Source organism: Sorex fumeus, unplaced genomic scaffold, assembly GCF_029834395.1.
Source record: "Sorex fumeus unplaced genomic scaffold, SorFum_2.1 ptg000019l, whole genome shotgun sequence".
In the NCBI taxonomy this organism is placed as follows: domain Eukaryota; kingdom Metazoa; phylum Chordata; class Mammalia; order Eulipotyphla; family Soricidae; genus Sorex; species Sorex fumeus.
Genome location: NW_026606076.1, coordinates 40,574,677 through 40,594,975, shown reverse-complemented (window position 1 = coordinate 40,594,975; position 20,299 = coordinate 40,574,677). Strand labels below are relative to the sequence as shown.

Here is a 20,299-nt window from a genome sequence, read left to right as displayed (position 1 = left end):
CTTTGGTTTTGTTAACAAGAGCCGTTGTGTTTGTGAGTACTTTCTTAATAGCGTTTAAGTCATCATCTGCTGTCATCACTAGAAATGCACATACATGGTCTCTTTCCTCCAAGAGATGTTTCAGGGGCTGGAGAGATAGCACAGAAGGTAAGGCACTTACTTGCCTTGCATGCGGCTGACACAGATTTGATCCCTGGTATCCTTTATGGTCCTCTGAGCATCTCTAAGAGTAGTAGTTCCTGGGAGCAGAGCCAGTGTAACCCTAAGCAGTTCTGGATGTGGTGGTCACGGGCCACTCCCAGTGATTCTCTGTCAGTGGAATATTATTAGGACTTGGAAGGTATGGGTATGCACCGGAGAAATGGAAATGACTGGGCCAGGCACTTCACTATTGGGACCTGAGGGTGTGGATCCTCTCTGGTCCTGCAGCGCTGGGGGGCCATCAGGGTTGAACCCTCTGGTCCTTGATGCATCCTCCTTAGCTCCTTTCCTGGTGTGTCTGCCACTCCCTGACTCCTTGGAAATTTTTTTATATATTTTGACTTTTGTGGTTTTAACTTCTTCTAAAATAACGAGCAAGGAAAAAATTTTGATGTGGGTCAGTGACCTGTTTATTGTCCTGGAAAATGCCAGGTTTGGTCCTGCAAGGATTTTGGGAAATCTGCAGGTGACTGTTAAGAGCCTTACCTCCAACATAGTTGTTTCAGATTGTCCTGGTGGTGTTGGTGCTGGGATGAAACCCTTGATCCATGCAAGTGCAAAGACATGCTGGCCACTGAAGGCCAGCAGTCATTGATGTAGGATTTAGTATTCAGGCCAGTTTTTGGCTTATCACAAAATTGGGGAAGGTAAAACCAAAATTTTCCACGTATTCCCTGAGAGCACCCCCGTTTATTAGTATCCTGAAGAGGGCCATGCATTTGTCACAGCCAGTGAGCCCACTCCTCTCCCATGGTCCTCAGTTGACCTTGGGGGTTGTCTTTGGTTTTGTGAGTCGGTGGGTTTGGACATGTACATGATGACATGTAGCCATTAGAGCCTTTCACTGCCCCAAGGGTCATCCTGTATTCTGCCTAGCAACACGCCAGTTTTCATTGCCAACTGCTCTGTCCTGTGGTTGTGTCATTTTTTTAGAATGTCATTTACTTGGAATTATTACTTCAGGGACCTTTAATTTTGTTTTACTTGTTCCTGAGCATTTCCCTTTCCCTGTGCATTCCCATGGCTTTAATGGCACAGTTCCTTTCCAAGTCTTGATAATATTCCATTGCCAGAATAGTATGTTGTTCACTTCTTTAATCGCCAGCCCAGTCTTGGTTGCTTTTTTGTTTTAATTTATTTCTTTAAATTTTTTTCCCCTTACATGCTATGTAAACACTGGTTTACGAAGTTGTTCATGACAATTTCTAAAAGAATGATCAAAAAATGTTTTCTCAGAAGAAAGTGAAGATTTCCCCCCCCCTCCCGCTTTTTGGGTCACATCCAGCGGTGCTCAGGGGTTAATTCTGGCTCTGCACTCAGAAATTACTCCTGGCAGTGCTGGGGGAACCATATGGGATGCCGGGGGTCGAATCCGGGTCTGCCGCTTGCAAGGCAGATGTCCTACCTGCTGTATTATCGCTCTAACCCCATGTCTATCTCATCATGGAGCTAGTTAGTTAGTCCTTGTGTAAGAGATTACAAAATGTTGTTACAGGTTAAACCTTCTTGTGTTGATATTTTGTTGAGATTGGATGCCTTCTACATTACATCCCATTCAATCTGGTGTGCTGCTCCCAGTTTATCAGTGTTAGAGAGTTTGAGGTGTTGCTCTAGTAAGTCCAAAATTTTAATGAGGCGATATAGCTGGAGTTAAATCTTTAACTAGGTAGCATCAGGGGGCTTGAGCATAACTGCCAGAAAAAATGGGGGGAGGTAGCCCATCCCCGACTCCTTGAGCGGCTGGATATTTCAGTCACAAACACCTGGATACCTGAGTTTTTCAACAGATTAATTTCTGGATGAGGCTTGTCCTGAGTAGTGGAGTCCAGTGATTGTGAAGTGTGGAGGTTTTTGGTTGCCCGGACTCTGGGCAGGTGTTGGGCTCACCTGCCTCACCTTCCAGGGTGCCCCAGACTACCAAGCGTTGGGCATTTAGTAGTTAGACTACTAAAGCTGCTGTAAAAATGAATAAAGCTGTTGTAAAAGTCCATGTGCAGGGGCCAGAGCAATAGTACAGCGGGTAGGGTGTTTGCCTTACACACAGCTGGCCTGGGTTCAATCTCCAGCATCGCATATGGTTCCCCAAGCACTGCCAGGAATAATTCCTGAGTGCAGAGCCAGGAGTAACCCCTGAGCATCACCCTTGAGCATTGCTGGGTGTGACCCAAAAAGAAAAAAAAACTCTGTGTGCAGGTTTGTAAATGGTCATAGGTGTTCAACTCATTAATATGAATTTGGTATTTTCTTCTACTAGTCCGGAGTTACAATAGTTAGGGAAAAGAATCTTTTCCATATCTATAACTGGCGAAGGGCCCCAGCTTGTTGTGCTGAGCCTTTGTGCCCCTGCCCCGCAGAGAACCAACATTGCTTGACTCAGCAGCAGCAGCAGCTTCTCGGGAAGGCCTGCCACTTCCTGCTTGAGTAGACCATATGTTGCACCGTGTGGGCATTTATTTGATTTTACTGCTCCCTGGGATGAAAATGACTGACACCTCAAATATTTTCAAGCAGAGACACCATTGCCAACCGGGAGATGCACTGGAGCCAGGCTTTGCCTGGGGGAAGCCCTGGGTTCATACCTGGCACCACATGGTTCCCTGACCAACACTGGGAGTGAACCTGAAACTTCAAGCCTGGAGTATCCCTGAGCACTGTCAGGGGTGGCCCACAAACCAGAAAAGTTCATTTATGTAATCAGAAGTCTGCTTGGGGACTTGTGGACCTGGGGACCATATGGGGTGTCAGGGATCAAACCCCGGTTGACTGCATGCAAGGCAAATGCCCTATCCTGCTGTACTATTCCTTTGACCTCTGTATACCCAAATTCTACGTTTTTATTTTATGTCTTTGGAATACTATACATTCATTTTATGACATATGTAATTATGTTTGATGAATCCTTTTGTATTTATATTTCTTAGTATCCTGTGCCATCCCCCCACCCCCCAATTTTGTTTCTGCTCTTGTTCGGGGGCCACACCTATTTGTACCCAGGGATTGAGCCTGGGCCTCTTGCATGCAAATCATGTCTTTTGAAATTTAGCTCCTTGGTTGAATCTAAGTTTTATCATGCATTTTAAATTTAGTTTTTATGGTTCTTTGTGTATGTGTTGGGCTGGAGCGATAGCACAGCGGTAGGGCGTTTGCCTTGCACGCAGCCAACATGGCCGACCCGAGTTCGATTCCTCCACCCCTCTCGGAGAGCCTGTGATGTGTTCGTATGCCAAACACAGTAACAAAAGTCTCCAGTGGAGACGTTACCGGGCCCGCTCGAGCAAATCGATGAACAACGGGAGGACTGTGACTGTGTATGTGTTGTATATATGTGTACATTTTATATGTATGTACAGATATGTGTATGTGTTATATAAATGTATGTGTGTATCTCATAGTGTATATACGTTTTACACGTGGGAGAGAAGAGATAGAACCCTTCTCCATCTTTTTTTTTTTTTTTTTGCTTTTTGGGTCACACCCGGCGATGCTCAGGGGTTACTCCTGGCTCATGAACTCAGGAATTGCTCCTGGCAGTGCTCGGGGGACCATATGGGATGCTGGAAATCGAACCTGTGTTGGCCATGTTGGCTGCGTGCAAGGCAACTGCCTTACCCGCTGTGCTATCGCTCCAGCCCCCCTTCTCCATCTTTTGCGTAGGATGTGCCTTTTTCAGTTTGTTATTTTTATTCTCTATTAGCTTAAGACAGTCTTTTGGTATATATGACTTCCCATTTCTGTATCTTGTGATTGTGACTATTGTTGAATGAAAACTCTTTCCTCTAAAATTTTGGTTTATGTTAACTTCTAATCTTTCAGCTGTTCGGACAGAGAAGAAACGCCTTAGGAAGCCAAGCAAGTGGCTTCTGGAATATACAGAAGAATATGATCAGATCTTTGCTCCTAAGAAAAAACAAAAAAAGTTACAGGAACAGGTACACAAGGTATGTTCCAGTATTATGCGGTCTCTTGGGCTTTCTGGACCCTGCTGTTGGTACTTTCAATATTCATGTAATAGCAATTTCCTTTCTTAACTGGAACCTGGTTTGTGTTTTTTTTTTAATAAGAAATATTAGAAATTAGTGAAATCCCTAAACTATTGAAAAGTAATGTTTAACTTTTTGAGTGTGCTTATCTTTTGGTTTTGGGCTATACCTGGTGGTTCTCAGGTGTTTCTCCTGGCTCTTTGCGTTCAGGGATCATGCCATGGGCTTGGGGGGTCTATATGGGGTGCCAGGGATCGAACCCAGGTTGCCTGTGCGCAAGGCAAGCTCCTTTCCACACTACTGTTTCTACCCCCTTTTTGTTTTTTTCTGTGTTGGGGGCGCTCCCAAACAGTGTTAAGGTAACCGGGAACCACTTCCAGAGGCAGTGAGCCAACCATGCTTGGCAGTTGAATTGTTCGGGCCTGAGGAAGTGAAGCTGCTTGGACCCTGAGATCCAGGGACCATCAAGACTACTCCAGCAGCGCGTGGGAACCGCCAGGGCTACAGCGTGCAGGGCTCAGGAGGGATTGAATGTAGTCCCCACATATGCCAAGCATGGACCCCTTCCTGGCCTCTTTAGTGACATTAATGTTTGTTTATTTTGACATTAATATTTATTATGGTGGCTTTATTACCATCATTATTTTAGGCACTGTGATTTCCAGTGCTGTTAGTGACAGGGTTTTTCTGCACATTATGATCCAACACCACACCCTGTACCCGTTCAAAAGTGTCACCCTCTTCCCCCTTTCCTTAGCGCCTGGGCCCCACTCTTCTATTTTCTGTGTCCATGATGATCATTTAGGTGCTTCATGTCAGTGGAATCATACAGTGTTTGTCCTTTTGAGTCTGATGTATCATGCTTAGTGTGATGTCCACTTAATGCACCTGTTAGAGTTCCCCTCGCTTCTGAGTGTAGTTCACGCTGGACTTCAGTTTGCAACAACTTCATCCTATGGCTTCTATTTCTGCTTCCTCTTAGGTAAGTTCCCGCTGTGAAGAAGAAAACCTTATAGCCCGATGTCGCTCTAGTACTCAGAACAAGCAGGTGGATGAGAATTCTTTGATTTCAACCAAAGAAGAGCCTCCGGTTCTTGAAAGGGAGGCTCCATTTTTGGAAGGGCCTTTGGCTCAGTCTGAACTCGGAGGTGGACATGCTGAGCTGCCACAGCTGACCTTGTCTGTGCCTGTGGCTCCGGAAGTCTCGCCACGGCCTGCCCTTGAGTCTGAGGAATTGCTAGTTAAAACCCCAGGTAAGATGCAAGGGGGTCGCAGTGTGTACAGGGGGATGATGTAGTGGATGCAGATGTTACTGTGTATTCTTGGATAGTCGGAGGGAACAGAGCAAACCCTACCCATTTTTAAAGTCCTCCAGATTCCAAAGTGTTGACTAACTGGTTATAGTCACTAATCAGGAGCGGGAGGCGTGTTGTCCAGAAGTGGTTAAAACTGCTCTTCTTGCTGTGTTGTTTCTCTTCACCCCGACTAATAGGGCTTTGGCAGGGACATAGTGCTGTATGATGCTTCAGTGCTTGGCTCCACTATTCATGTGTGCCCTGGGAAGTTTCTTACTCTGGGCTTGATCCTGCCCCTGTGAGGGAGAGCATGGTGATGCCACTCACCCCATCCCTAGGGAGGCAACCTGAGACTCTCCCTTGAAGGTCGTTGCTTTGTGCACGTCAGACTTTGTATATAGTTCACCTAGTGAGAAACCCACTTTCTAACTGTCTCTCTTTGACCATCGACTTTATATACAGCCCAGGAAAACTTCCTTTAGGAAATGAAGTCCCCAATTAGTCTTAATCAAGAAGGGTAGAATTCAAAAACTTTTAAAAGACTAGTTAAGGAAGTTAACGATTTCATCAACGACTGTTAGTTGACACAGAGAGTTATTAAGAATATTTCAGGCAGAATAGAAATTGTAACCCTGGACAATTCAGCCCAGAATCACAGCCCACTGGATTTTATTTGTCATTTTATTCTTGTCATCAATTAAAGGGGATTCGCCTTTTGAATTTCTTCCTTAATTGTTTTGTAATATAGACATATATATATCTGTATACACGTATGCATATATATGTGTATATATCTATATCTCACATTAAGTATACATGTATACTGACAAAAAATTCTCGCCTTTGTGTCTGTTACGGGAGCTGTTCCCCTCTGCCCCCCCACAACAAATAATTTAGAATTAATAGATTCTTACTGTGTTGCTCCCCAGAAGAGGATGAGGAAAATGCCAAAAATAGGGTGGCTTATTCTTTGTGTGATCTACAGATGTTTTTAACTAGTCTGTGTCCATTTAAAAATCATCTAATAAAAAGATACATGCATTTCAGGAAATTATGAAAGTAAACGTCAGAGAAAACCAACCAAGAAACTTCTTGAGTCCAATGATTTAGACCCTGGATTTATGCCTAAGAAAGGTGATCTTGGACTTTCTAAAAAGGTATGTTAATGTACTCAGTTTTATAGAGTTAAACCCAGGAAATACGGGTTACTCCAGGGGAATGTCTGAGATGACGTGGTGTTGGAGATCAAAACATGTTATTAGCCCTTTAAACTATCTTTTTTGGCCTTTAAATAGATTGTTTTATTTTTATTTTATTTATTTTTTGTTTGCTTGTGGGCCACACCTGGCAGTCCTCAGAGCTTACTCCTGGTTCTGCACTCAGGGATCACTCCTGGTGGGCTCAGGGAACCATATGGGATCCTGGGAATCAAGCTTGGGTCTGCTGTGTGCAAGGCAAGTGACCCCTTCCCGCTGTACAGCCCCTTAATTTTTTCATTCCTTCCCCCAAAGAGGATCATGGATAGTGATGAAAGCACAAGTAGTCGTGCTATCCCTCTGGCCCCTGAATGTTTCTTGGAGTGCTCAGAGACTATTGCTAGCTTGGCTTCAGGAATTGAACCCTTGGCCTGGCATGCAAATTACACTACTCCAGCCCACTGAGTACTTCTGGAGTGAGGTTCTGAATCTTAGTAGAGGACTTAGATCTTTAGTGTTTTAAATTGAATGGGTTTTTCTCCTCAGAGTATGTCTAATTGCTTTAGCACTGTTTATCCCTTTTCAATCTTTTCTTGGGGGCATTAGCTGTAATTAATAGTGGTCATTGGGTAAAGTTTAGTTTCTTCGATTAGAGAGGTGGACCTTAAATTTGGCACTAAAAGAGGAGCACATGGGATCATTCCTGATGACTTAAATAGTGATTCTGTACTCAGGAATCACTCCTGGTTGTGCTCAGGGGACTGTATGGGATGCCGGGGATTGAACTCAACGTCTGCTGTGTGCAAAACAGACGCCCTCCCCACTGTGCTATTGCTTCGGCCCAGAACAGTGACACTTACTGCTAGTCCATCACCCTCTAAGTGGTTGGGTGCCTAATTACTCTAAAGTCTTTTATTTATTTATTGGTTAGTGAATTTTGGGACTAGGAACGTCACCATATCTGTAACTGGTCCAGCAGTGTGTGTGAGTGATAGGAGAGGGATGATCTGTTGGTTTAGTAGTTTCTTAAGGGTGCAAGGGCTTCCTAACTCTGCCATTTAGGAAGTGAGTTAATGGCATGATAGTCCCAGTCCTTAATGGAAAGCTGTGAGCTTCCTTTCTTGGCAGCACAGGCAGGTTTTTATTCATGTAATGAGATTTGATGGTGGCGGTGTGTTAACTTCTGTTTTACTTTTAGAAAAATGAGGGCCAGAGCCGTAACACAGTGGCTAAGGAACTTGCCTTGCACACGACTGACCCGAGTTCAATCCCTGGCATTCCATCCCTTAGAACTGCTGGGAGTAATTCCTGAGTGCAGAGCCAGGAGTAAATTTTATACTTTGTGCTTCTTGTTGTTCAGTTCCTTCCCCAGGGTGCTCTGACCTGGTGGCCACCAGGACCATGGCAGGTGGTGCTGGGGCTGGAACCCAGGGCCTCACATGCACGTGGCATGTAGTCTCCCTTCTAAGCCACCCCCCCACCCTGTTTCATATTTTGACTATAGGATTGGAAGTGATGTGTCTTTTGTATTAATATTAATAAACTGTTATTACTTTAAATAAAAGATACAGTTTAAGAAGGTCAATGTTATATTCAGAATGTGGAATAGAAGTGAGCAGGTAGGTTCTGGATGCGCATTCTTTGTCCTTTCTCTTCATTTTCTTCCCCTTTAATGTGAACAGAATTTTGTATCTTTTTTTTTAATTATTATTATTTGAATGGAATATGTGTCAGTCTTTTGAAGTTTTTGTTTGGTTTTGTTGTTTTTAATACGCACCTGACTGTGCTTTGGGGCTGTCCCTGATTTAGTGCTTGAGGATTGTGCCCAGCCTTGTCTGGAATGAAACCTAGGACCTCACAGTTACAGGGCAGTTTTGCCACTAAGCCAATCTCTAGATTTGGAAACAATCTGTAAACCTATCCCTTTCCCCTTAATTTCCATTTGGTTCTTTATCCTTTATTATTACCACAGGTATTTATTTTTTTGATGATCCAAAATTGCCAGTCTTCAGTATCTGACAATTAGTTTAGTTTAAATATTTAATAAAAGATTTTCTCTTCTGTAAACTGTGTAATGTTTTATTTCCTTCCAGTGTTATGAAAGTGGCCACCTGGAGAATAACATAACTGAATCACGCGCTGCCTCTCATTCTAAAGAGTATGGTATAGGTAAGTACTTAAGAGATTTTTTTTTTTAATGTAAAACGGTCCTGTGCTTCACCTGGTCAAGTATGTAAAACAGACCACACCTGAAATGTACATGACCCAAATAGTCTTTGTAATGCTGCACATGACAATATCAAATAATTAAATGTAATTGACAATAAGAAGTGTTAGTCTTAGTCATCAGGGGCCAGAATACTAGTATAGTGAGCCGGTAAGGCACTTGTTTTGTAAGCTTCTGACCCTGGTTCGACCCCCGCCACCTCATAAGGTCCCCGAAACCTACCAGGAGTGATCCCTGAGTGCAGAGCTAGGAGTAAGCCCTGAGCCCAGCCAGGTGTGCCACCTACCCCAATAAAAAAAAAAAAAAACCCAAAGGAAAAGAACAGGTAGTAATATTAGAAGGCAAAAACTGCGCCTTTCCATAATTCTCTAATTACCCAGATGGCATCTAAAGCACTGCAGTGGATATTTTCCATGCCATCTCTTTCACAGACTGGCAAAGTTATTCATGGCTCGGTTTTAGACCTGCTGGTTGCCAGGTTCCCTCCCCTTACAGCCTGCTGTCTTGACATGCACCTTTTTTTTTTTTTTTTTTTTTTCTTTTTGGATCACACCCGGCGATGCTCAGAGGCTACCCCTGGCTCATGCACTCAGGAATTGCTCCTGGCAGTGCTCAGGGGACCATATGGGATGCTGGGAATCAAACCTGTGTCGGCCATGTTGGCTGCATGCAAGGCAAACGCCCTACCCGCTGCGCTATCGCTCCAGCCCCTTGACAGGCACCTTTTTCAGTTTGGTTGTTAGTTTGGGTTTCATGATTTCAGTGTTGTTGACTCTGGATGTTTAACTATCATATCTCTCTTTTAAAAAAAATCAGTCATCATGATTTACAGTAATGTTAATGGTAGGGTTTCATGCATGCAGCATTGCAACACCACCCTTCCTCCTCACTAGACTGTCTGCTTCCCTTCACTGTTGTCCCAGAAACAGGAACCCCTGCACAACTCCCCGTCCCCACCCCTCCTCCATTCTCCCTACATCTCTCTCGTGGTAGACTCCGTTCTGTGGACCAGTTTGTACTCTGTTGCTTGTGGTGCACAATGCCCTTGCTAAGCTTTATTCCATGTGTGACAGAGATCATTCTATGTCTGTGCCTTTCTTTCTGGCTGACCTCACTTAGCATGATTACTCTAGTTCGTCTACACAGGGGCAAATTGCATGACTTCATCTTCTGTTATAGCTGAGTAGTATATATATATCACAGCTTTTTTTTTTATCCAGTCATTTGTTCTTAGACTCTTGGATTATTTCCCAATTTGGGCTGGAAAAAAGTCAAAATTCCCACCAGTAACAGATGAAGGTTTCTTTTTCACCATATTCACACCAGCATTAGTTGTTTTCATTCTTTCCAATGTGTGAAAAGTTTGACATTGTTCACTGGTCAGATTCACTGGTGTGACATGATATCTCAGGATTGTTTCAACTTGCATTTCCCTGGTGGTCAGTGATGCAGAACATTTTTTCATATCCCTACTGGCCATCAGAGTATGTGACCTTGGATGATGGTCTGTTCATCATTGTCCACTGTCCTTTGTCCTCCTGTTGTTCATCGATTTGCTCGAGCGGGCAGCAGTAACGTCTCCATTGTGAGACTTGTTACTGTTTTTGGCATATGAGTTCATCACATCTCCCCATTTTTTGATAGGGTTGATTTTTGTTGTTATTGTTTAGTTTTAGCAGTGCTTTTTGTATCTTGGATTTTAACCCACATTCAGATGGTGGTAGGCAAATATTTCCCCCCAGTCTGTGTATTGTCTTTCTGTTCTGCTTATTGTTTCCTTTGTCATGCAAAAGTTTCTTTTATTTGATGTAGTCCCATTTTTTTTTAAATCTGTTTTCCTTTGCTTGCATTGAATCATTGAAGATACCATTATTTAGATTCAGTGTCCTGGAAAGTTCTCTCTGTTTTAAAATTGGGAGAAAATATGTCTCTCTGGGCTCCAGAGAGATAGTAAGCGGTTAGGGTCCTTCCCTTGCATATAGTTATACTGGGCTCAATCCTGGGACGCTGAACACTGCCAGGAATGACCTCTGAGTACAGAGCTAGGAGTAAGCTCTGTGCTGAGGGAGAACTGATTCCCTGGTACTTAATATATTTTTTATTTTTTAAAATGTGGTCCATGTCACATCTTACTGTCTATTTGTTCATTCATATCAAAGTGTCTTTATTGACTTTGGTCCTTTTTGAAATTTAAGCCCAGATTTGAGTGGAAAATCCCACATGTCACTGCCTAGCTAAAAAGGAACCCCAGAAGCACTAACTGCATGTAATCCTTTGACCCCTGGTAACTAAGTCTTTCAGCAAGCAAGCCAAGTGTGCCATCAGTTCATTTTAACCTGTCATGCAATCAGATTACAAAGGATGCCCAGTTTGCTTTCAAAATTGCAATAGGTCTCAGCTCTTTTCCTGGAAACAATTTGTGTAATTTATGACATAAAACCTGTAGCCTATACTTTTTTTGGGGGAATAGGGCCTTCCCACACAGTACTGAGGCTGGAGCAATAGCACAGTGGTAGGGCGTTTGCCTTGCACGCAGCCAATATGGCCGACCCGAGTTCGATTCCTCCGCCCCTCTCGGAGAGCCTGGCAAGCTACTGAGAGTATCCCTACCACACGGCAGAGCCTGGCAAGCTACCCGTGACGTATTCAATATGCCAAACACAGTAACAAGAAGTCTCATGATGGAGACGTTACTGGGCCCGCTCGAGCAAATCGATGAACAATGGGAGGACCGTGACCGTGACCGTGACCCAGTACTGAGAAGTGGGGACCATGGATATTTGTTGAGAGGAGTCTTGGGTGCTGAGATTACCCAGGGCACCTCTGTGGGGTCGGGGCTTTTGTGACCACCGACACCAATGCTTGGGGCTTCTGACCTCTATCCTGCAGTGGTGCCTGGAGTCAACTGGAACTGGCCCAGCTAAGAAAGGTGCCTCAGCAGCCCTGGGCTCTCTGTTCCTACCCCTTTGTCTTTTAAGAATTAAGCTTTGGTGTTGTTTTTTTTTTTTTTTTTTTTTTTTTTTTACGGGGAGGTTGGGAACCACATAGATCAGGGTTAACTACTGGCTCTGCACTTTGAAATTACTCTCGACGTTGCTCAGGGGAACATGCAGGATGCTGGAGAATGAATCTTTGTCAGCTCTGTGCAAGACAAACATCCTGCTCGCTGTGCTGTCCCTCCAGTTCTCAAGTTTTGTTTTTTTTTTCTTTTAGGATTTTTTTTCTTTCTTTTTTTTTTTTTTTTCAGTGAACCACCACCATGAGGTACAGTTGTAGACTTACAAATTTTTGTGCTTGGATTTCAATTATACAATGATCAGATACCCATCCCTCCACCATTTTCCACCACCATGGTTCCCAGTATCCCTCCCACCCCCCCTTCCCCTCCCCCTATCCCCCCTGCCTCTGTAGCAGGGCATTCCCTTTTGTTCTCTCTCTCCTTTTGGGTGTTGTGGTTTGCAAAAGAGGCATTGAGTGGCAATCATGTTTGGTCTATAGTCTACTTTCAGCATGCTTCTCCCATCCTGGAAGGATCCTCCCAACGCCCTTTATTTGGTGCTCCCTTCTTTATCTGGGCTCCCTTTTCCCCTAGCATGTGTGGCTGTTCTCCAAGCCATGGAGCAAACCTCCTGGTACTAATCTCGGCCGCTCTTGGGTGTTAGTCTCCTATTTTGTTACTTTATGTTCCCCAGAATGAATGCAATCTTTCTATGTCTATCCCTCTCTTTCTGACTCATTTCACTTAATATGATACTTTCCATGGAGTACCACTTGTATGTAAATTTCATAACCTCATCTTTTCTAACAGCTACATAGTGCTCCATTGTGTAGATGTACCAAAGTTTCTTTATCCAGTCATCTGTTCTTGGGCACTGAGGTTTTTTCCAGGTTCTGGCTATTGTAAAGAGTGCTGCAATGAACAAACAGGTGCAGATGTCACTTTGACTATACTTTTTTGCCTCTCTGGGATATATTCCCAAGAGTGGTATTGCTGGATCAAATGGGAGCTCAATTTCTAATTTTTGGAGAATCGTCAATACTGTTTTCCAAAAGGGCTGAACCAGTAGACATTACCACCAGCAGTGAAGGAGGATCCCTTTCTCGCCACATCCGCGCCAGCACCAGTTGCTTTTGTTCTTTTGGATGTGGGCCAGTCCCTGTGGTGTGCAATGATATCTCATTGTTGTTTTGATCTGCGTCTCCCTGATGATTAATGATGTAGAGCATTTTCTCGTGTGCCTTTTAGCCATTCGGATTTCTTCTTTGGGAAAGTTTCTGTTCATTTCGTCGCCACATTTTTTGATGGGGTTGGATGTTTTCTTCTTGTGGAGTTCAACCAGTACTTTGTATATCCTTGATATCAACCCCTTGTCGGATGACATTTTATAATTCTTTAAGGTTCCTTCCATAGAGGATAGTCTTGGACATACACATGCTTTACTAGCAGGTAACACCTATTTTCTTGCGTAGGTACCACCAAGATATTTGATAAGCCGAGGAAGCGGAAACGACAGAGGCATGCTGCAGCCAAGGTGCAGTGTAAGAAGGTGAAAAGTGATGACTCATCAAAAGAAACCCCAGGCTCAGAGGTACTACTCAGTTCCTTCCCTTTGACCTGCCAAAGTGAAGCTACTTTTCAGTAGCAGCCACTTCCCTTCTTCCCTGTGGTCCATGCAGGGATAGTTTCCTGATGAAAATGCCAATAGCTTGAAAGAATTCTGCAGGAGAGCTTGGTCCTCAGGAGAAGTCGGTCCAGGCGCCTCTGGCGTGGTGGGAATGGCCTTCTTAAAGAGCCAGTCCAGGGGTCAGTGGAGAGATGTTTCCACTTCCACACCTTTATCTTGTCGTAGGCCTCAAGAGCACAGTTCTGAGTGGCCATGGGCTCTTTCACGCAAAGATGCCTGTGAGTCGGGGGAAGTTGATTGGCTTATTTGAATACTCATACCACGGTCTCCATTTTAGGGTGATGCTCCCCGCACCAGCTATTAGGAAATGTAACATTTTCAACCATTTCCTCATGGAGGGAGCATGAGTGCAGTCAGTGATGTCGTCTCTGACTGTCCAGTTCGGGCTGCGAGAGACTAGACCAGGTCAGGCAGGTGACAGAAGACCCTTTGCATGGAATGCCCAGTGAGGGCACCGCTTAGGAAGCACTGATCTTGGAACAACAAAGAAGTAATCGAATAAACTTAAGAATGTTTTCTCTCCCTTAGTGAATCCTTAAAATGGAACAGCTCAAAAAGTTCCAGTGGAACAGCCTCAGAGCAGTTAGTGGCAGGGCATGAGGCGCCCACTTCCCGCCCAATCACAGCAGGGTTAGACTAACATTGCATGCAGTCCGCCCGCGTGATTGGCTGAACATCTGTAAGTGCTCACTGGCTAGACAAATAGCAGCCCAGAGGGAGGGGGTCAGATGGAGGAGACGGGAATAATCCAGATGCCGGACATCCTGTTGTCTCTGCAAGGGAGAGCTGATGCCACTCAGGACGGCGGCCAGCCCCAAGGACCCTGCCGAGGAGGGTGCGGAGCAGGAGCTGCCAGTGTCGAAGAAGCTGCAGGGGGAGCGCGGCGGGGGAGCTGCCCTCAAGGAGAACGTCTGCCAGGTAGGCGCTCGCGACTGGGGGTTGGCTGCCGGTGATGTCAGGGGCACTCTGTGTTGGCGACTCCCTTCTGGGGGTCGTGTGGATTCCCTGGCAGTGGGTGCCCTTCCCTCTCTCTCTCTGTCTCTGTTTTCCTCTCCATCTCCTGGACCATCTTTCATGCCCTTGCTGTGCTCTCAAGCTCTGCATTTCAAAAGAAGTTTTCTAGGATGGTTTTTGCATTGAGACTTTCCCCATGTCTCCCGTTACCTTGTGGCTTGAGAGCAGTCACCCGCCACCTGTGTTTTCCTAAAAGTGAAATGACTTTGAAACGTTCAGAGTAATCGTTGTGTGGCTGCTTTACAGTAAGGACACTAGAATCCCCTGAGGTAGATGGCTGTTGGTGCTGTAGGTTGTTGTTGCCTCTTTGCCACAGAGGAAAGTCTTGGGCAGGCACAGAGAGGTCCTAGTGTTGGCACATGGGTGCTTGGTGAGGTCTTGCCAAGCCCTTGCCTGCCGTGCCAGGTGATTGCCAGGTCAGTGGGGCTGCCCTGTTGTCATGGAGGGTCTAACCTGGGAGCCGCCACTTAGTTGCTCAGGGTTCTTTGATTTCCCTTTGTCGGTTCTTTCAAAGCCGCTAGTCTGAAAGTAGAACATACTGTTATGCTTTATTCCCCTTTATTAAAGCAACTGACAGATAAAAATGAACCCAGGCCACAGAATCTGTTAGTCTAGGAGTTGTGGACCCAGTCTCTGCTCTCAGCTCCCAAACAACTTCTTGTGACCCTGTGGGTGCTGCTGTCCTGCTGGGCCCTTTATGATGTTAGTGAATGGCTCCCCCACACGGACCCCAGTTTCAAAGACGGTCAGGGTCAAGAGGCCGTTCGACCTCCAGTTGAGGTGGAACCATTGAGTCAGGGCCTTGGGGGATGTCTCCCCTGATGCTCTGTTCTGTGGTGGTCTGTGTGCAGTGTAGGGGTGGGTCTCATTGCTGCTCTCTGTACTGGGAGGAATATCCTTCCCTTTGGCATTGGTCTGCTTTGTATGTGACTAGTTGGAAATGGGAGACCCTGACATGACATCCCCGGGCTCAGGTTACTGATCAGCCCTCCTGCTAGCTCCTGCCCTGACCCCCTTAATCCCTGACTGCCCCTGGCCATTTCCCACAGCTTTCCTACTGCTTTGTTTCTCTTTAGTACTTTTTGTTTGTTTGTTTTGAATAAGATCACTGGCAGTGGCTTGGATTTAGCTCTAGTTTCTGTCCTGGTCCAGTGCTCAGTTGTGCCACCCTGACTACATACAGGGTGTCAGGAAGGGGCTGGGCTAGAGCGTGTAGCGCCAGGGCTCACACTCGGGGCCCCTCATTAATCTCCCGTGTTAAGTGGTCAAGGCTAGTTTCTTTCATCTTTCTGAGGTTACTTTACCTAATCACTTTCTCCTTTTCTTTCTAGAGAAGTTGTTTAAGCCCACCCTCCTGCCCCCATTTTAACATTTTTTTTGGTGATCACTGTGGGGAAATATGAATGTGAAGTGAAAAGTCACAAATATTAGGAAGTCTATAAAAATAGGTTTGTCTAAGTCTTTTCAGTGTGACAACCGTTTCTTAAAGTTCTTGCATTTTAGGTGACAATAGTCCCAATCTGAAGGGGTGTTGAGCCATGATTAGAGCTCTTCAGAGATTGTCACGAACTCAGCTCAGCTGTGTGTTATCGCCTGTTCTAGACCATTGCAAGAACCTCCTTCATTGCTTCTCATGCTGCCTTCTTCCTCTTTTTTGGGGGGACGGGAGGGCTGGGCAGGAGACTGCCCTGGGATTAAATGGGGTTGAATTGAGGACTCAGGCATTAAAGGTCTCGACATTATGGAATCGCACACCCAGCCCGTCACCTCCTGTGCCTCCAGCTCATATTCTGTGTAGCCATCATGTATCTGTGCTTGAACAGAGCTCTGGTGCCAGCCTGCCTTCGGTAAAGGATGGTGGGGTTCTGATGGCTCACTTTTGCCTCCTCTTTCTCACTTTGTGTCTTCCCTTTGCCAGATTCCCTTTACTCCATGCAGTGGTCTCTTTTTCCTTGTGGTTCTCCTTGTGGAGCCTGTCGGTGCGCTTGCTGCACTTGTGGGCATTTTATAGTTGACTTGGCATTCAGAGGCCCGGCTGCCCCGTGAAGGAGCCCTGGAGCAGGGCCTTGCTGGAGTGGAGAGAGCCATTTTTGTTGGCCTGAATACTGGACGGGGTTTCTGGTTTCTGCCAGAGCTGCTTTCTCATGACTGGCTGCGCGGGGACCTTGGGTTTTCTCGTTGGACAGACCTTTCTGTGTTCTTTCTTTTGGCAGAACTGTGAGAAGCTGGGGGAGCTGCTGCTGTGTGAGGCTCAGTGCTGCGGCGCTTTCCACCTGGAGTGCCTTGGATTGACCGAGATGCCCAGAGGGAAATTCATCTGCAATGAATGTCGCACAGGTAAAGTCCTTTACTGGAGCCCTCCTGCCATTGGGAAGCTGAGCCAGGTAAAAGCCCTTGTTATGATCGTGGACCCCTGGGATCACTGTGTAGCCAATGGACAGCGAATGGTGTGGTTGAAATATGGTCGCAGCACTGTGTACATTTACTAACGGCCAGTGGTGAGCTCTGCTGCAGAGAACAAGAACAAGTGTATCCCGGGATGGGGGGGATGGGAGGCGCACGCTCAGCAGTGCTAGGGGACCCTGTGGTACCAGTGGCCTCTACCTGCACAGCCGGAGCTCTCGTCCTCTGCAGCTTTCTCCTCTCCTCTGAGTGTGGGCTTAAAAGTGCAACGGAAATTCAAGTGGGGCAGGAGAGGTCAGAGGGGAGTAAAGGGCCTTGAAATTGGGGGTACAGGAAGCTGGCCAGTACATTAGCATTCAAGCTTAAGGAAGACACATCAATAGAGTGACAAGGAGGTCTTCCAGGAAGCTGTTGAAGTGCTTGGTTTCTTGATTTTAGTGGCGATCAGCAAGCTTCCTCCCTCCCTTTTGGGGGGTGGATTTGGGCCACACTCAGCAATGCTTAGGAATTTATCCTGGCAGTGCTCGGGGACCATATGGGATGCCAGGAATTGAACCCAGTCAATCGCCTTGTGCAAGGCATGTGCCCTCCCCACTATACTATCACTCCAGCCCCAAGTACTCGAGCATTTTACCTCGATGATTATTCACTGTGATAAGTAAGTGAAGTAAAGGCCCTCCAGTTGTTCATCGATTTGCTCGAGTGGGCCCAGTAACGTCGCCATTGGAGATTTTGTTGTTACTGTGTTTGGCATATCGAATACATCACGGGTGGCTTGCCAGGCTCTGCCATGTGGGCGAGATACTCTCGGTAACTTGCCGGGCTCTCCAAGAGGGGCGGAGGAATCGAACTCGGGTCGGCCATGTTGGCTGCGTGCAAGGCAAACGCCCTACTGCTGTGCTATCGCTCCAGCCGGGCCTATTGACATATATGTCAATAATAACCAATTGCCATAAAACCGTTTTTCAAAAAAGGAAGAATATTTGGGGAACAATTTATACAAATTGAACTATAAGCTGGGACGGGTTAGTTAATCCTATAAACCACTTTAAAAGCTGTGTGAGGGGCTGAACAGTAGTACCCCAGCAGGGTGCTTGCCTTGTTTGTGGCCGACCCAGGTTTTATCCTTGCACCACAGATAGCCCCCCTCCCTGAGCCCCGGCAGGAGGAAACCCTGAGCATGTCTGGGGTGTGGCCCCCAAACAAACACACACACAAGAGCTGTGTTTTTTCCTACTTGCTTCCGAAGCAGTAGAGACGCAGGCTGAAGGTTGTGGTCTTGGGCTCCGTCCTCGGGCCATTCGTGTGCATGATGCAACACATTACTTGGGGTGGTCGAGAGTGCCACTGTCCGTCCCTGGGCATGCCCAGTGCCAGGGGCCCCTCGAGAGCGTCAGCAGGGGCATTAGTAACCCAAGAGGCTCCGCTGGGGCAGAGCAGCTGTGTTTGACGGTGAGAAGGTGCCCCAGTTACCACTGTCGCCTGCTTCATGAGTAGGAAATTTTCTTCTAGAAGCTAGGCTTCAGTGCGAAAGAGGTCAGGAGCTGCCACAGGGAGGTATTACAGAGGCAAGGAAGGAAAGTTTCCTAAGATGAGGTGAGGAATTATTTAGGGAGAGACTGAGAGACGTTACAATGGCTAGGCCATTTGCCTTGTACATGGCCCCAGCCAGCCCTAGTTGAATTCCTGGAATCCCATGTGGTCACCAAGCCTGCCAGGAGTGAGCCCTGAGCACTTCTGGGTATGGCCCCGAAAGACAGACCAAAAGTATTAATAGGGAAACTAATAAATGAAACAAAGCACAGCTGTTCATGGCCCAAAAGCATAGGGCTAAACGCACACTTTGCATACGGGAGGTCCAGGCTCTGCTTCCTATCCCTGTCACCACATAGTCTCCTAATTACTGCCATTTAGGTGTTGCCCCCAAATAATCATTAGAAAAATAACTCTGCTTTTTTGGGTCACACCCAGGCATTGCACAGGGGTTACTCCTGGCTCTGCACTCAGGAATCACTCCTGGCGGCGCTCAGGGAACCATATGGGATGCTGGGAATCGAACCCAGGTTGGCCTCGTGCAAGGCAAATGCCCTACCTGCTGTGCTGTCACTTCAGCCCCCTAGAAAAATAACTCTTTAGCGGAAATACAGGTGGGTAATGGAAGGTAATAATGACCGATGCCAGAAAGTGCCTTGGAAGGATGAGTTGGGGAAAAAAAGCTGCATTGTCTCCGGACCTGAGAAGCCCCTCTATGCGGGGAGGCTGAATCACAGCTCTGCTCTCATTCGCACCACTGCGGCAACAAAGCCTGGGATACAGAGTAGCTCATTGGGCGGCTGGACTAACGGTACAGTGGGTAGGGCATTTGCTTTGCTCTTGGCCAACTCTGCTTCAATCCTCAGCATCCCATAGGGTCCTCCGAGCACCACCAGGAGTAATCCCTGAGTGCTGCGCCAGGCAGGAGTAACCCCTGAGCATCGCCAGGTGTGACCCAAAAAAAAAGCCAGAGTAGTTAATTGGGCTCTCAATCAGAGTGGAGTGGTGTCCTTCTGTCCTGTACTTGGAGAAACTGTAGGCGCACAAACACGCCTGTGTCCTCATTTCAGGGTAGCCTAGCTCTGTGCCAGAAATCAAGTATTGCTGCCTTTAAGTCAGTTGATTCCTGCCTCCCTCCCTTCCTTTTAACCTCCCTCCTTTCTTACTTTCCTTTTTTCTCCTGAAATTTCCCCCTTCCCTCCTCCCCTCCTCCCTTCCTTCCTGTTTTGGGGCCACACCCAATGGTGCTGAAGGTATACTCCTGGCTCTGTGCTCAGGAATCACTCCTAACAGGTTCTGGGACCCTATGGGATGCCAGGGATTAAACCCAGCTTGGCCACATGCAAGGCAAATGCCCTCCCCACTGTATAATGGCTCCAGCCCCAAGACTTTAGATTTCTCCGTCATGAGTTTCATAAAAATGGAGTCAAAGGCTAGTTTCAGTAAAGATGACCAGAGTGAAATGAAGTAAAGGAGCCGAGTCCTGTCTTCTCTTTTGTCTGCTGCTTCTCACTTCTGTTCCCACGGTAAGCTAACACGGCCTAGAGCATATTCGGTGTCACTAGTGCATGCAGACGCTGCCTCCAATGTATGTCCCCGTGCTGTGGTTTCTGTAGGACTCATTTCCTTTCTCTTTACTTTGTTACGTATGTGGATGTCACCTCCATTTATAATCACCCCAGGGAGTCTTCTTTTTTGGGTTGGTGACAACACCCAGTAGTGCCAGAAATCAGACCTAGGTCAGCTGTGCACAAGGCAAGTGCCC

At 46.4% G+C, this 20,299-nt stretch overlaps 1 protein-coding gene across 3 annotated transcripts in view; it reads left to right on the top strand.

Moving 5' to 3' along the window:
- NSD1 (nuclear receptor binding SET domain protein 1) overlaps positions 1–20,299 on the top strand; it is a 100,367-nt gene that overhangs the window by 58,478 nt on the left and 21,590 nt on the right. For all 3 annotated transcript variants that reach the window (XM_056113119.1, XM_056113121.1, XM_056113120.1), the window contains 7 exons: positions 4,015–4,139; positions 5,164–5,434; positions 6,524–6,633; positions 8,766–8,841; positions 13,370–13,488; positions 14,365–14,502; positions 16,812–16,935. In XM_056113119.1, coding sequence (XP_055969094.1) covers positions 4,015–4,139; positions 5,164–5,434; positions 6,524–6,633; positions 8,766–8,841; positions 13,370–13,488; positions 14,365–14,502; positions 16,812–16,935 — 963 coding nt within the window. The remainder of the gene's footprint in view (positions 1–4,014; positions 4,140–5,163; positions 5,435–6,523; positions 6,634–8,765; positions 8,842–13,369; positions 13,489–14,364; positions 14,503–16,811; positions 16,936–20,299) is intronic.